General features: G+C 42.3%; 1 protein-coding gene across 3 annotated transcripts in view; it reads right to left on the bottom strand.

The window, feature by feature from the left end:
- THSD1 (thrombospondin type 1 domain containing 1) overlaps positions 1 to 16398 on the bottom strand; it is a 38424-nt gene that overhangs the window by 9387 nt on the left and 12639 nt on the right. For 2 of the 3 annotated variants that reach the window (XM_060194890.1, XM_007521576.3), the window contains one exon: positions 2186 to 2344. The exons of the other annotated variant lie outside the window; for it this stretch is intronic. In XM_060194890.1, the coding sequence (XP_060050873.1) occupies positions 2186 to 2344 (159 nt within the window). The remainder of the gene's footprint in view (positions 1 to 2185; positions 2345 to 16398) is intronic. 3 annotated transcript variants of the gene reach the window in all.

Genomic DNA, 16398 nt, shown 5'->3' with positions numbered 1-16398 from the left:
AATAAATAAATAAGTAATAGAGAAGAGTCTTAGAAAGCAGTATGAGCAGGAAAAAGAATAGATTTGGGCTGGGAAGTGGGATTCATGAAAGAACAGCAGGTTGAGGGGGAGCCCAGCTGGTGGTGCAGCAGGTTAAGAGCACATGGGGAAAGCTCATCAGGATCCCAGTTGGAGTTCCCAGCTCCCCACTTACAGGAAGGTTGCTTCACAACAACAAGGACAGCAATAACAACAGCAAGGATGATAAACAACAAGGACAACAAAAGGGAAATTTTTTTTTTTTTTTTTAAAAAGAAGCAGGTTGAAGAGAAGGGGCTGAACCTGGAGTTGTGACAAGAAAAACACTGTGGGGGGCTGGAGAGATAGCATAATGTTTATGCAAATGATTTTCCTGCCTGAGGCTCTTAGCTCCTGGGTTGTTCACTCCCCAGTACCATCATAAACCACAGCTGAGTGGTGTTCTGGTGGAAAAAAAAAAAAAAAAGCAATAGGAACAACACGGGAGGAGGGAGAGGGGAATGTCCTTGGCATTAGCATGCCAGAATGCAGACAATAAAGATTCCCCTAAGGCAGGAGCTGGCCTAAGTGTTGCCAGGTGCCTGTGGTTTGGGCAAATGGTGCTCCAAGAATCAAAGAAAAAAACACCTCAATCTTCCAGATTCAACCTGACAGGGAGCTAAAGGAAGGGCTTCTAACATGGCATTGGAGAGTAGAAGGCAGTAGGACTTGACAGAGGAGTTTACCTAAGGAACAGCACTGAGCAAGGACTGACCACCTGAGTGGGAAGTGGGGCTGTAAGTCAGAAGCTGGGCTGGTGTGCAGGCAGAACAAGGCAGTATCATTGTCACTGTGACCAGAGCAGATGAATGATATTTTCCCCCAAGTGGAAGCAAAGCTATGGCACACTCCATCAAGTGCACATATCACAGTGTGCAAGGACCCAGGTTCAAGCCCCCTGGTTTCCACCTGCAGAGAGGAAGCTTCTGGATCAGTGAAGCAGTACTGAAGGTTGGTCGGTCTTTCTCTTTATCTATCTATCTATCTATCTATCTATCTATCTATCTATCTATCTATCTATCTATCTATCCCCTTTTCTCTGTATCCATTCAATAACTAACACATAGTTTTCCCTAGAGATGATAGAAGATATCTCCCCACCTTCTCTTCCTGAGTGGGGCCTGTCAGAGGGTAAGACAGAGTGCTGCACCTCATTTAAAAAAAGAATGGTGTGGGAGTTGGGTGGTAACGCAGTGGGTTAAGTGCACGTGGCACAAACACAAGGACCAACACAAGGACTGGCTTAAGGATCCTGGTTCGAGCCCCCAGCTCTCCACCTGCAGAGGAGTTGCTTCACAAGTGGTGAAGCAGGTCTGCAGGTGTTTGTCTTTCTCTCCCCCTCTGTCTTCTCCTCCTCTCTCCATTTCTCTCTGTCCTATCCAACAACGACATCAATAACAACAACAATAACTACAACAACAATAAAACAAGGGCAACAAAAGGGAAGAAATAAATATTTAAAAAAAAAAAAAGAATGGTGTAAGATTCCTGGGATTATGAAAAGGAAAAAAAAAAAAAAACTATCCTTGTTTCCCAATGGGGGCAAGCAGAAGGAAGAAAGAAGAAACAACCAAGACAATTTTTTTTTTTCATAGGAACTGTTTACCTGATAGAGCTCACATAGTACTATGCACAAAAACTCAGGGTTCAAACCCTGGATCCCTACATGGGAGTGCCTGCAGTGAGAGAAGCTTCATAAGGTGTGGAGTAGTGCTGTGATGCATTTCATCCTCTCTGCGTATCTTTCTCTGCCTATTTCTACGCAGAAGAAAGAAAAACCATGATCACCAGGAATGGTGGAGTTATGCATGTGCCGAGTCCCAGTGATAACTCTGGTGGTGCCAATATATATATATTTTTTTTTTCATATGTCTGTATCTTCAATTGAGATAAAAAACCCCTTGCCATTTCTCTGTCTTCCACATTGTTAAACCCCCATCATCTCACAGGCAAACTAGTCTAGATAGATACACAAAGGAATGCAGTAGCAGCAAAGCCAGCAGCAGTAATAGTGTTAGAGAGTCTAATCCTGAAACTGAACTGGCAACTTCCGGGAAGGCCCAGGCTCAACATTACCTCTGATGGAAGCTTTGGGCAGGGAGTCCCAGAAGGAATGGAGAATACCTACCAGCACACTCCTCCAGGGAGCACAGAGAGGCCTCCAAAGACATCCCAGGGCAGCTGGGTCTGGAGGGGAAGGAAGTCAGGCACACACGGCGACGTTCTCTGACACCGTCCCCGCACGTGACACTACACTGGCTCCAGGGCTGCCACAGTCCCCAAGTTTCTGCAAGGACATTAGCCATGTTTTTATGCTAGTGCACATGAGAGTCAAGATTTAACCGCACCCAGAGAAGCAGCCACATGCCAATCTCAAATCTTGAATGAGCAGTAAATGAAAGCATTCCCAGGGTGTTAGAGTAGGAAGCATGAGGTCCCAAGTCCAATCCCTGGTATCCCATATGGCAGACTGATACTCTGATTCTTTCTTTCCCCCCTTTTTCTTGTGTTAATAAATAAAATCTGTTTTTTTGTTTTTTTGTTTTTAAAAAAAGCGATCTCAAAGATGTGGCCATCTGGGAAGAAAGTGTTTTATACTGTTACAACAAATGGAAACTGCCATGTTATAAAATGGTAACCTTTCTAGAACCCACCAGAGAACTTAAGTCACAGGACAACCAAGCCTGGCCTCCACCAGGAAGGAAGCTTTGGTGCTGCAGGCTCTTCCATTGTCTCTCTACCCATCTATTCCTATATAATAAATAATAATAATAAAGTATGAGTGTAATGAGGGACCAGAGAAGAACTCAGTGGTTGAACATGGACTTGCAAAGCTGAGGCTCCAGAGGCCCCAGAGGCTCCAGGTTAAACCCCTGGCAGCACCATTTGCCAGAGATGAGCAATGCTCTAGTTAAAAAAAAAAAAAAAGTGAGGGTGGGTGGTCCAGGTTAAGCGCATATAGCACAAAGAGCAAGGACCAGAGCAAGGATCCAGGTTTGAGCCTCCAGCTCCCTACCTGCAGGGGGTTTACTTCACAAATGATGAAGCAGGTCTGCAGGTCTTTATCTTCCCCTCCTCTCTCAAATTCTCTCTGTCCTATCCTATTTTCTAAAAAAAAAAAAGGAAAAAAATGGCCTCCAGGAGTAGAGGATTTGTAGTGCTGGCACCAAGCCCCAGCAATAGCCCTGGAGGCAAAAATAAATAAATAAATAAATAAAATAAAAAATATAATGAACCATTAGCAGCCTACTGTGGGCTGGCAGGATACAAAACCCTTGGGAGCCATTGACCCAAGAGAAATTCATTTTCCCTGGCAGGACTGTCTCCACAGATCTTACCCAAGGCTCATAGGCACAAGAGCAGAGAACATCTCTCTGGGGGTGGAGGCCTGGGGAGGAAGCAGCAGCCCTGTGAGGACATAAACCTTACCTATATCCTCTCCCTATTGTTTTATCATTGAGTACCTCAACCACTGTGGCCAAAGCAGCAACCTCTGAGAGCTCTGGTCCAGACTCAGAAGAGAGGTGATGCAGTAGACAAAGAGTTCAATCTCTGGCATCACATGTACTAGAGTGATTTTTCTGGTTTTCTTTATTTTTGTCATATATATGTATTTTTAATATACAGGGAAGGGGGAGAGGGAGAGAATTCTGCTCAGTGCAGGTTTATGGTGGTGCTAGGGATTGATCTTGGAACCTTACAGCCTCAGGCATGTTAAGTTTTTTTGCATAACCATTCTGCTGTCTCCTCAGTCCAATAAATACATTTTAAAAAAAGACTAAGCTGAAACAGAACAAGAGAATGTTCTCCCACTGTTTGACTCCCAACCCACATCAGGCTAGCAAGTACTAAGTATTAAGTAATAGTCTTCTCTGATGAAGTCTTCCACAGGGTAGGAAGAGGCATGAAGGACAAACACCTCTGATAACCTATCTGACTCCTACCCTAAGCTCAAAGTGACTCTGAGAATTTTTTTAACTCTGTACTGCAGATAACAGAAAAATCTCCGAAGTGGTTCAAAATTCCTGACTACACTGGGCCCATCCCCACACTGCAGATTTTCCTAGAAATCAGCAGGGTAATCCCATTTCCAGGTGTTAAGTGCCATTAATCAGTATCTGCAATTCCAACTGATAAATTCAACTTTCTTTTTTTTTCTTTTTATTTATTTATTTTCCCCTTTGTTGCCCTTGTTTTTTATTCTTGTTGCAGTTATTACTGTTGTCGTCATTGTTAGATAGGACAGAGAGAAATGGAGAGAGGAGGGGAAGGGGGGGGAAGAAAGACACCTGCAGACCTGCTTCACTGCCTGTGAAGCGACTCCCCTGCAGGTGGGGAGGGGGCTCCAACCGGGATCCTTAAGCGGGTCCTTGCACTTCGCACCACCCGCGCATAACCCGCTGCATTACCGCCAGACTCCCAAAGTCCAACTTTCTACCAGAGATTATGAGACACACAAAGAAGCAAAAAGTAAAACAATAAACTCTCTAGAGACAAAGAATTTGAGAGAACCAAATTCAGATGTGACCCAGGTATTAGAACTATGGGGGGGGGGGGGAGATGATGAGTAGAAGAGAAGAGTAGTCATAAAAAAACTATGATCAGGGGATGAGAAATAGTTCAGCCAGTAGGTCACATACCTTACCATGAGTGAGACCCTGTATTTGAGCTCTTATTCTACATGGGAGTACCAGGGAATGCACTAAGGAGAGCTCCAAAAGTGGTGGAGCAATGTTGTGGTGTCCCTCCCCTCTGTGTGTTGCTTCTCCTTCTCCCCCTAAGAAATAGAGGAATGAGAAAACTGGCCCAGAGACAGCTGCTGAGTGGCGGTATTGTGCCTGTAAAAGGCCCTGACATTGCAAAGAAAAAAAAAAAATCTAGGATTAATATGCTTAGTGGGAAAGATGGACAAGATATACGACCGATGGACGATGTCATTGGAGAGTGGCAAAATAAAGAGGCCAGAAAAGGGGGGGGGGAGGCAAAATATGGTAACAGGGCTAGGGAGATTAGCAAAAGGCTAAACAAAAAACTTTCAAGCCTGAGGCTCTAAGCTCCCAGGTTTAACCTCTAAAATCACCACAAACCAGAGCTAAACAGTGCTCTGGTAAAGAAAGCTTGTTAATAAAGATGAACAATGCCTTCTACAGGCTCACAAGAAGACTTCACACAGTCGAGAAAAGAAACAGTGAATCTCAATTTATGTCACCATAAGTTACCCAAAGTGAAATATAAAGAGGAAACTGACTAGAACAGAACAGACTACTCATGAGTTGTGAGCAATGTCAGTCTCTCATACATGTAAGTAGAACCGAAGTGAAGGAAAAGAAAATAAATATTGTCCAGGAATTCTCCAAAATTAATGAAAGGCACACATTCATTAGACCACATCCAAGATGTTCAGAAAACAGAAATCAAGATAAACACACATACACACACACATACACACACAAAGTAGGAGGTTAGAGACTGCATTTAAAAGTCTAAAAACTGAAAACAGATGGGAAACCTTGAAACCTGAATTGGGAGGGAGAGAGACGTACAGAACACACAAAAAAATAAAGATGAGAATTACATCAGACTTTTCTCATACAAATCAAGCATGTGACAGCTCTAAAGTACTAAAAGAAAGAAAAATCAACTCAAAATTCTGTATCATGTGAAAAGGGGAGGAGTACCTGGGTCCACCTGCATATCAGATGTCAGTCTCAGGCAAAAAGTAGTAAAATCATGGGCCCTCTGGGATATACCTAAAACAGACCTATCAGCTTTTTCTAAAACAGAGACCCCCAGTCTTCATCTGTAATAGTCATGCCTTTAGGTTCATGATTAGTCAACAATTTGTTCTGCATTATATCTTAACTTTTTCTCAGCCACCAGGTTCTAGATGATACCATGATGCCAACCCAACTTCTCTGGGCATAGGACCCACCATGTGTCTTGGAGCCCTGCCTCCCCAGATCCCTGCCCTACTAGGGAAAGAGAGAGGCAGGCTGGGAGTATGTATTGGCTGGCCATGTTCATTGGAGAAGCAGTTATAGAAGCCACTCCTTCCACCTTCTGTACCCTCACAATGATCCTAGGTCCATACTCCCAGAGGGATAAAGAATAGGGAAGCTATCAGTGGAGAGGATTGGATATGGAGCTCTGGGGCTGGGCAATGTATGGAAATGTATTACTCTTATCCTATGGTCTTGTCAATATTTCCATTTTATAAATAAAAAATAATAAAAAGGGGTAGTATAAAGACTTTTTCAGACAAGCAAAAAACTAATAGAATTATTCCAGAAAACCTGCACTATAAGAAAGTATTAAAAGGTAGGATCAGTATGATACCAGACAAAACACTGCATTTATATAAAGAATGAAGAGCCCTGAAAATGATTTTAATAAAGAGAAAAATGAATTGATATTTTTTATTATTATTTTAAAATGCTCTAAAATACAATTGATGGTCTAAAGTGGAAGTCACAATGTACTATATTTATAGCACATATAATGCAAAACATAGCAGTCAGGACTAGGAAGACAGCATAACAATTATGGGAAAGACTGTCATGCCTTTGGCACCAAGGTCCCAGCCTTAGTCCCTAGCACTGCCATAAATTGCCATAAAGCAGGGCTCTGAAGCTGTGGTATATATACACAATGGAATACTACTCAGCTGTAAAAAATGGTGACTTCACCGTTTTCAGCCGATCTTGGATGGACCTTGAAAAAATCATGTTGAGTGAAATAAGTCAGAAACAGAAGGATGAATATGGGATGATCTCACTCTCAGGCAGAAGTTGAAAAACAAGATCAGAAATGAAAACACAAGTAGAACCTGAAATGTAATTGGCATATCGCACCAAAGTAAAAGATTCTGGGGTGGGTGGGTGGGGAGAATACAGGTCCATGAAGGATGATAAATGACATAGTGGGGGTTGTATTGTTAAATGGGAAACTGGGGAATGTTATCCATGTACAAACTATTGTATTTACTGTTGAATATAAAACATTAATTCCCCAATAAAGAAATAAATTTTAAAAAAATAAAATAAAATAATAAATACGCACTAGTGTAAAAAAAAAAAAAGCAGTGCTCTGGTCTCTCTCTGTATTCCCCTCTCACATAAAAATAAAATATGTAAAAGATATTTTTTAAAAAACATAGTAATCACACAAAGAATGAAAGGAATGAATTGGGAGCATACCTCTTTACAAGGTCTCATACTACACATAAAGCATATTATTATTTTAAACTATATCAACTGTAATTAGAGATGAATATGGAACCAGGGAGATAGCATAATTATTATGCGAAAGGCTTTCATACTTGAGTCTTCAAGGTTCTAGGTTCAATCCCTGATACCACCATAAATCAGAATTGTGCAGTCCACTGATAAATAAGCAAGAATATAGTAAACTCTAGGACAATCCCTAAAAAAAATAATTAAGGTATTAATAGTCAACATAACAAAGTAAATCATAAAAATAATTTTCAAAAAACACAGAAGAGGAAAAGGAATAAAGAATAAATGGGGCAAATACAAAACTATTACTAAGAAGGCAGGTGTTAATTCAACCACACAGAGATTACATTAACATAAATACTCTAGTAGGGCACCAAAGTAAAAATCTCTGGGCTGAGGGTGAGGGCAAATGTTTGGCTTCACTGGGGTGGGTCGGCAGGAGAGGGGAGGATGGGATGGGACACAGTCTTTTGATGGTGGGAATGGTGTTTATGTACTCTCCCATTAACTTGCAGTCATATAAATCATTGAAATGTTGACTTTCTTAAAAGCTTAGACTAGGGAGAACAGAAGCAACCAGTGGCATTACTCTATAAGACACAGTTGTATACAAATAATGCCAAAGGATATAAATTATGGTGATGCTGTGTATGATATAGCAAATACTAACAATGGGATTTTCGAAGTTAACCCAATTGCCAGCTCCTCATGGGGCGCAAGCGCTTCCACACTACGATCATCATCTCTGGCATTATGCTATTCCACTGCAGAATACTGTGCCCCAGTATGGTTCCGTAGCCCCCATGTCCACTTGGTCGATTCCAAATTATATTCCTCCATGAGGATAATTTCTGGAACCATCCGTTCCACCCCGGTTCCATGGCTGCCAGTTCTTAGCAACATCGCCCCGCCAGATATTCGTCAGGATGCGGCATCATCTAAGTTCATTTCCCACGTCTACGCTCTACCGGACCTGCCAATATACGCGGATATCTTCACCCACCCTGTCCAACGCTTGACATCTCGTCATTCAATCTGCTCTCCTACGCCTACACTGAACTTCTCTGTTCCAGACTCTTGGAAACAGAGTTGGCAGTCAGCTGAGGTAAAGAACAAACACCTCATCACAGACCCCTGCAAGCATCAACCCGGCTTTGACCTAGCACGTTATGATTGCCCCTCCTCAATCACTATCGAACAGGCCATGGCCGGTGTGCCGCTATGTTCCATCTCTGGGGAGCCAGAGACGACCCGAACTGCCCCTGCGGCTCCAGACAGACTATGACCCACATAGTCAACGACTGCCACCTCTCCAGATTCAAAGGAGGTCTCGAAACTTTACATCAGGCTCAACCTGACGCTGTTGACTGGCTATGGAAGAAGGGCAAATGCTAGAAGAAGGGGAAGAGATTGGCACACTTTAAAGATTACTCTTTAGGGGGTCGGGCAGTAGCACAGCGGGTTAAGCGCACGTGGCGCAAAGTGCAAGGACCTGCATAAGGATCCCATTCGAGCCCCCTGCTCCCTACCTGCAGGGGAGTCGCTTCACAGGTGGTAAAGCAAGTCTGCAGGTGTCTATCTTTCTCTCCCCTTCTGTCTTCCCTTCCTCTCTCCATTTTTCTCTGTTCTATCCAACAACAATGACATCAATAGCAATGATAATAATAACCACAAAAACGATAAAAACAACCAGGGTAACAAAAGGGAAAAAATGGCCTCCAGGAGCAGTGGATTCGTGGTGCAGGCACTGAGCCCAGCAATAACCCTGGAGGCAAAAAAAAAAAAAATTACTCTTTAGTCACTATCAGGTCACCCCATCAGCTGGGGGCCCTAGTTGGGGAGTCCTGAGATCCCCAAACAGAGATGATGGGCCTAGACCTAGAATAAATCCTTCTCTCCATTGCTACTGGTCATCTCTATCAGGAACAACACAATAGACCCCTTTGTGGGCTCCCATAAGACCTTGCCTCAACGTGGATCAACAATAGCAGAGAATGTTCCATCCTCCAAAGGGAGGTTAGACAACATATTCTTGTGTTCTACCTGAGGAAGATGGGTCCTGAAACTAAGGAAGCCTGGAACATTCCTACTCATGACCACAGAATGTGAGCTCAGATCTACAGGGATGCAGAGGTCACATAGGCTCCTAGGCTGAACATGGGCCCCAGATAAAATCAAAAAGATGGAGTTTACAGTCAACAATATTTATACACCTTTCCCATATTTTGGAGCTACTCTCTTCCCTGATCCAGCTTTCTGGTCCTTTCTCCAGCCATGACATCATCTCCCAGAAAATAACCTGGATCCACCTGCATATCAGATGTCAGGCTAAAAAAAAAAAAAAAAAAAAAAAAAAAACTAGTATAGTCATGGGCTTTTTGGAATATAACTAAAATAGGCCTACTAACTATTTACAAAAGGAAGACCCCCCCCCCCAATTCATCATCTGAACCATTCCAGCCTTTAGGTTCATGATTAGTCAACAATTTGTTTGGCTTTATATGTTGACTCTTTTTTCAGCAACCAGGTTCCAGATGCTAAGATAATGCCAACCAGACTTCCCTGGGCAGAAGACCCCACCAATGTTTCCTGGAGCCCCGCTTACCCAAAGCCCTACCCTCGTAGAGAAAGAGAAAGACAGGCTGGGAGTATGGATTGACCTGTCAACGCCCATGTTCAGTGGGGAAGCAATTATAGAAGCCAGACCTTCCACCTTCTGCATCCCATAATGACCTTGGGTCCATACTCCCAAAGGGATAAAGAATAGAAAAGCTATGGGGGGGGATGGGATATGGAGTTCTGGTGGTAGGAATTGTGTGGAATTGTACCCCTCTTCCTATGGTTTTGTCAGTGTTTCCTCTTTATAAATAAAAAATTTTAAAAATAAAATAAACATAAATACTCTAAAGCACAGCAATTAAAGACAGAGATTATGAGATTGTACAAAAAAAATTGTGACTCAATGATAATACTATTTAAGTGAAACTTACTTGAAACATAAGAGTAAAATCACAGGGAGACTGTTCAAACAAGTCAGTATCAGAGAAAGTAAACTGCAGAACTATCTTAAAGTCCAGAATTATCCTAAAATTCTATAGGGATAAGTGAACTGATGAGGCACATTACAGAATGACAAAAAGGGCAAAGAACTTTCACAATACTAAATGGGGATGCAACTAATACCAGAGCTTCAAAACACATACAAGACACTTCCAGAACATTAATTATTGACTTACAGAGGCAAACTTTAAGCACACAGTGAGTGCAAGACAGAATAACTGAGTTGTCCTCTCTGCAGTTTTCCTAAGTTCCTTCTCTGTGGGCACCCACTTAACTCATAAACCTATCAGGTCAGACACTGGACACTCCTGCATATCATCCTCTGCATGAAGTCTTTGTTTATCCTTTATGAACAACTACTCATATAGCAACCAAATGTCTACAAAGCAACACAGAGAGAGAGAGAGAGAGAGAGAGAGAGAGAGAGAGAGGGAGAAAGAGAGAGAGAGAGGGAGAGAGAGAAAGACCGACAACAGGAACTCTAGGGTAGATACATATCAGGTGAGCCAAATGGTGCAATCTTTGGAATGAGTCATGGAATCTGAGTTCTCCACAGCAATTAAGTGTCTCTGGGATTTTCTCAAGAGTGAGAGTATTATGAGCCAGTATCCTGGACTAACAACTGAGGTGTGGTAATTATGTTCCATCCAGTGGTCCAACTGAACACAATATTGGTTCTGTGCTCACTGATCACAATGCAGCAACGCAGAAGGCCAAACAATGAGCCAGTTTTGTCCTCCAGCTTCTAGGACCCCAGGGCTTGGAGAGACAATCATGTGATTGTCTCTTGGGAATTCCACCACTGCGGAATCTAAATGGAAAGTCGAGTCAATGTACAGTTCACCTCTCTCTTGTGCTCACATTTAAGACTACAAAAAAGTAGAAGTGCAACACCTAAGGATCCTTTTGTTATTCTTTCTCTTACTTAATGTAACTTTAATTTATAAACACATCAATTCCATTAGAAGGGGTCAGAAAAAAATCTGTCTTCATAAAAGCATGGATAGTAATGTTAAAAATCTCCTTTTAAAATGGTGCGGCCAGTGTTAGCCAATCAAGGTACAATTAGGGGATAGATGTAGGATAACCAACACTTTAAAAAGTAAACATTTAAGCTAAGAAGGATGTCTTTATTTCTAAAGCAAATTAATCAAATAGGAAACAGAGGAAATCACTCAAGTAAAACAATGTACAAATTCAGTCAGGCAAATTAAAAAAAAAAAGCTTTATATTCTCTGCCTATCTATTCCCTGAAGATATCTGCTAATAGCTTTGAGGAAAATATTTTGCAAAACAGGAACCCACTAGATAACTGTAGTTCCTGTTGAAAGTGAATGAAAAAATGATCAGTATTACAAACCTATGCTTCATGAACAAAAGCCTGTTGTGTTTTACTCTGTTGGGATGTCCGAATACATTCATATTACATAAGAAACCTGTTTATCCAGGATGAATACCTTGTGGGTCCCTCCAGAGCGCATTAATTCTGAAGGAGCAAAATGTGTCTGTGATATGAAAAAAATGATCTCTTTGCATTCCCAAGACTATCTCAGGAAATCCAACCCATGAAATACTCCAATCAGTGAGGCATTTTATTCAAAAGACTCAGGTATCTAAACAATTGCCTGAAGTTTAGAAGAAAATTCCACAGGCACAGGTGAAAGGCTAAAAGCATCAGTGAGCAGCAAGCTCAAAGGCACTGGGAAGCATCATTCAGATTGTCTGTGCACAGAACAAAGTTCAGCCATATTGGGAAAAGTACATTTATCTCTGAACCAGTGGATTCCAAAGTGGATTTTATTTCTTTCAAGAGGGGTGTGCAACATCAGGTGAATCACTGAAATGAAAACATTCAATTGTTTTTTTTTTCCTATGTAGAAGCTCTACATTATGTAAGACATCTTTAAGCAGTTATTAGCAATAGATGACAGTAGGACAGAGTGGGAAAGGCACACTTTCAAGCTAGTGGTGAAGTCAGTCCCACTGACTTATGGCAAGTAACTTGACTTTTCAGTGCCTCCTTTTAAAAATATATTGTATTTAATTAATTAATTATTTTAAACTGCCACCAGTATTATTGCTGGGGTTTGCTGCCAGCTCTATGGATCCACCACTCTTGGTGACCATTTTTTCTTCTTTTTTTTTTCTTTCATTTTATTTTGTTTGACAGGATAGAGAGAAGTTGAGAGGGGAGGGGAAAATCCAGAGGGAGGGAGAGGGAGGGGGTGAGGAAGAAAGAGAGAGGAAGAGAGAGAGAGACCTGCAGAACCGCTTTACAGCTTGTGAACTATCTCCCCTGTAGGTAGGGAGCAGAGGCTTGAACTTGGGTCCTTGAACATGTGCTGTGCTCAATGAGGCATGCCACTAACTGGCCTTCGTTAATTTGTTTGTTTGCTTATTTATTTATTATTTACTCATTCACTCATTTATTTATTTATTTTACCAGAACATTGTTCAGCTTAAGCACACGTGGCACAAAGCGCAAGGATCAGACTAAGGATCCCGGTTCAAGCCCCGGCTCCCCACCTGGAGGAGAGTCACTTCCCAGATGGTGAAGCAGGTCTGCAGGTGTCTGCCTTTCTCTCCCCCTCTGTCTTCCCTTCCTCTCTCCATTTCTCTCTGTTCTATCCAACGACGACAACATCAGTAACAACAACAATAATAACTATAACAACAATAAAAAACAAGGGCAGCAAAAGGGAAAATAAATAAATATTTTTTTAAAATCCCATATAACACTATTATCATTGCAGGAACCTGAAATGTGCTTATAGTGCTTGACAGAGGTGAGAGTGTTGTTATGCTTGGCCACAAAACAAACACTCCTGTTCAGTTACATTATGAAGAAAATGCAAAACCATGTAGTCAGAGAAGCAAGATCACCCTCCCCCCTCAAATTAACTTATCAAGAAAACTATATTAATACAATTTCATATGTCAAAAAAAAGTGAAAACATGTACCATCATTAGTTTTAAATTTTTTCATAGATATATAAACATATATTTGCCATATATATGCTACCCTTCTGCATCTCATGCCCTTGTCAGGTGCTTAGTAGAATCATGTGAACCACTCCAGATTCACCTCCTTTCCTGTCCCTGGATCCAAGTACTGCTGAGAAGCCATTGCCCTTGAGATATACTTGGAGTTGGCTTCATCATCTTACCTTCTAGATGTACAGTTCATACTCATTTATCTGAAACCATGTGCACAGGTGAGTTCAAATACTGACTCTCTCCCTCTTTTTTGGAATTAATTTATTTGTTGGATAGAGACAGCCAGAAATCAAGAGGGAAAGAGGTGATAGAGAAGAGAGAGACACTGCTTCACCACTTGCAAAGCTTTCCACCTGCATTTGGGGACTGGGGCTTGAACCTGTGTCCTTGTGCACTGTAGCATGTACACTCAACCAGGTGTGCCACCACTCAGCCCCAAATACTGACTTTCTCAATTTAATTTTTCTCAAGCGACCTACAGTACCTAAGCCATGTATTACTAACATTCCTCTAGCATTTTTCTCAGAACATTAGAAATGGACCTACCATTAGACAATTCCTCGCCTAGGAACTTATCCAAAGAAAACACACATACGGGAGTCAGGCTGTAGCGCAGCGGGTTAAGCGCAGGTGGCGCAAAGCACAAGGACCGACATAAGGATCCCGGTTTGAACCCCGGCTCCCCACCTGCAGGGGAGTCGCTTCACAGGCGGTGAAGCAGGTCTGCAGGTGTCTATCTTTCTCTCCTCCTCTCTGTCTTCCCCTCCTCTCTCCATTTCTCTCTGTCCTATCCAACAACGACAACAACAATAATAACTACAACAATAAAACAAAAAGAGCAACAAAAGGGAATAAATAAATAAAATAAATAAAAAAAAAAGAAAACACACATACACACACACATCTATACACAGAGATCTATGTATACCTGTGTTCATAGAAGTACTACTTGTAAAGCCCAGATTTAAAAACAACCTAAGTGTCTAATGACAGTTGAGTGGTTAACAAGATTGTGATAGGGCTGGAAAAATAGCTTGCTTTAATATTGCATGGCTTTGTCATGTGCTTAACCCAGGCTTGAGCCCAGACTTCACAGCACTGAAGGAAGTTTCAGTGCTGTGGTCTCTTTCACTCTCTACCAAGCAAGCAAGGAAGAAGGGAGGAAGAAAATAAAAAGGGGAAAGGAAAGAGAGTAAGTTAAGGTATATATGCACAATGGGATACTACTCAGCTGTAATCAATTATTATACATCTATTTTGATGGAACTTGAAGGAATCTTGTTAAGTAAACCAGAAGAAGCAGGAAAAATACAACAGACAGGGGCTAGAGTCTACAGTGAGGAGCAGGCTGAGGAGGTAAGACGACGAGGCCAACTCCAAGTATATCTCAAGGGCAACAGTTTCCCAGCAGTACTTGGATCCAGGGACGGGAAAGAAGGTCAATCTAGAGTGGTTCACATGATTCTACTAAGCACCTGGTAAAGGCATGTGATGCAGAAGGGTAGCACTCAAAGGAGGAGAGAGGTAGTGGAACCAGCAGGCAAAGGAAACTGTGAAGGAATGGTCAGGGTGATAGGAGGGTAGCAAGGTAAGTGTGGTGCAACCCAGAGGGTGGAGCAGTGGGTTAGACTTTCATTCATTAGACTTTCATTCATGAGGTCATGAGTTTGAGCTTTGACAGTGATGTTATGGTGTGTGTGTGTGTGTGTGTGTGTGTTTGGTGAGTGTAGCATCATGGGGTGTGTGTATGTGTTTGGTGAGTATAGCATCATGGGGTGTGTGTGTGTGGTGAGTGTAGCATCATGGTGTGTGTGTGTGTGTGTGTGTGTGTGTGTGTGTGTGTGTGTGTGTGTGTGTGTGAGTGTAGCATCATGGTGTGTGTGGTGAGTGTAGCATCATGGTGTGTGTGTGTGTGTTTGGTAAGTGTACCATCATGGTGTGTGTGTGTGTGTGTGTGTGTGTGTGTGTGGTGAGTGTAGCATCATAGACTGAAGGTCAGTGAAGACATGAATAGAAAGTGCCCAGATAGGAGTCGGGTGGTAGTATAGCGAGTTAAGTGCAGGTGGTGCAAAGTGCAAGGACTGGCAGAAGGATCCCAGTTGGAGCCCTGGCTCCCCACCTGCAGGGGAGTCGCATCACAGGTGAAGCAGGTCTACAGGTGTCTGTCTTTTTCTCCCCTTCTCTGTCTTCCCCTCCTCTCTCCCTTTCTCTCTGTCCTATCTAACAATGACGACATCAATAAAAAACAACAATAAAACAATAAGGGCAACAAAAGGGAATAAATAAATAAATATATTTTTTAAATAATGAAAGAAAAGAAAGTGCCTAGATCTGGGGACTTGGGAGTAATTTGTTGGCTGCTTTAGGAAGTGCATTTTCTGGGTTAAGAGTGTGGACTAAAAGGTGAGGCATGACAATAAATCTCAAGACAAAGTGGGTGGCTTTTTAAAGAACCTGGGCTATAAAAGGAGGGAGAAAGAGGGTGTTATCTACAGTACAATCAGCATTCAGAGGTGGGTTTTGCTGTTTTTACATCAAAGAATTAAGTGCATTAATTAATGGGGAAAACTCAGTAAGGAAGGGATGGTTCTGCAACAAAGGTGAGAAGGGCTGATCATTAGCAGTTTGCTGAAATAAGCAGCAGGATGCAACTGCATGGCAGGGGTGAGATGGGGAGACAACCATGTGCTAGAAGAAAGGCATTTCTTTCCTCAAAGCAGCAAAGGAAGGGTGGATGTTGGAGACAGGATGGAACTGATGCCTTTGGAGAGAGGGTGAAGGAGCACATGCTGGCTTCCAGCTACTCTGTGAGGTGAAGTCTAAGGTCAGCTCTGAAAGTGTGTCAAGTACAAGGTCCCAGGACAACAGAGAAGGCCTGAAAAAGTGATTGTGAAGAGGAGCATAAGCCAGTCAGAGCACCTGGTCAGGGAGCACAGTGGGTACAGAGAACAGTGGGGCACAGATGACAGCCACAGTGGCTGTCATCTGCCTGGGCATGACCTTCCCTGCAGCCTGGTTGCATGCAGAGCAGGGACATGGCATGGCAGGT

The sequence above is a fragment of the Erinaceus europaeus genome, chromosome 7 (genome assembly GCF_950295315.1).
Source record: "Erinaceus europaeus chromosome 7, mEriEur2.1, whole genome shotgun sequence".
In the NCBI taxonomy this organism is placed as follows: domain Eukaryota; kingdom Metazoa; phylum Chordata; class Mammalia; order Eulipotyphla; family Erinaceidae; genus Erinaceus; species Erinaceus europaeus.
Note: the sequence above shows the minus strand (reverse complement) of the source record. Positions and strands in the feature narration are given on the sequence as shown.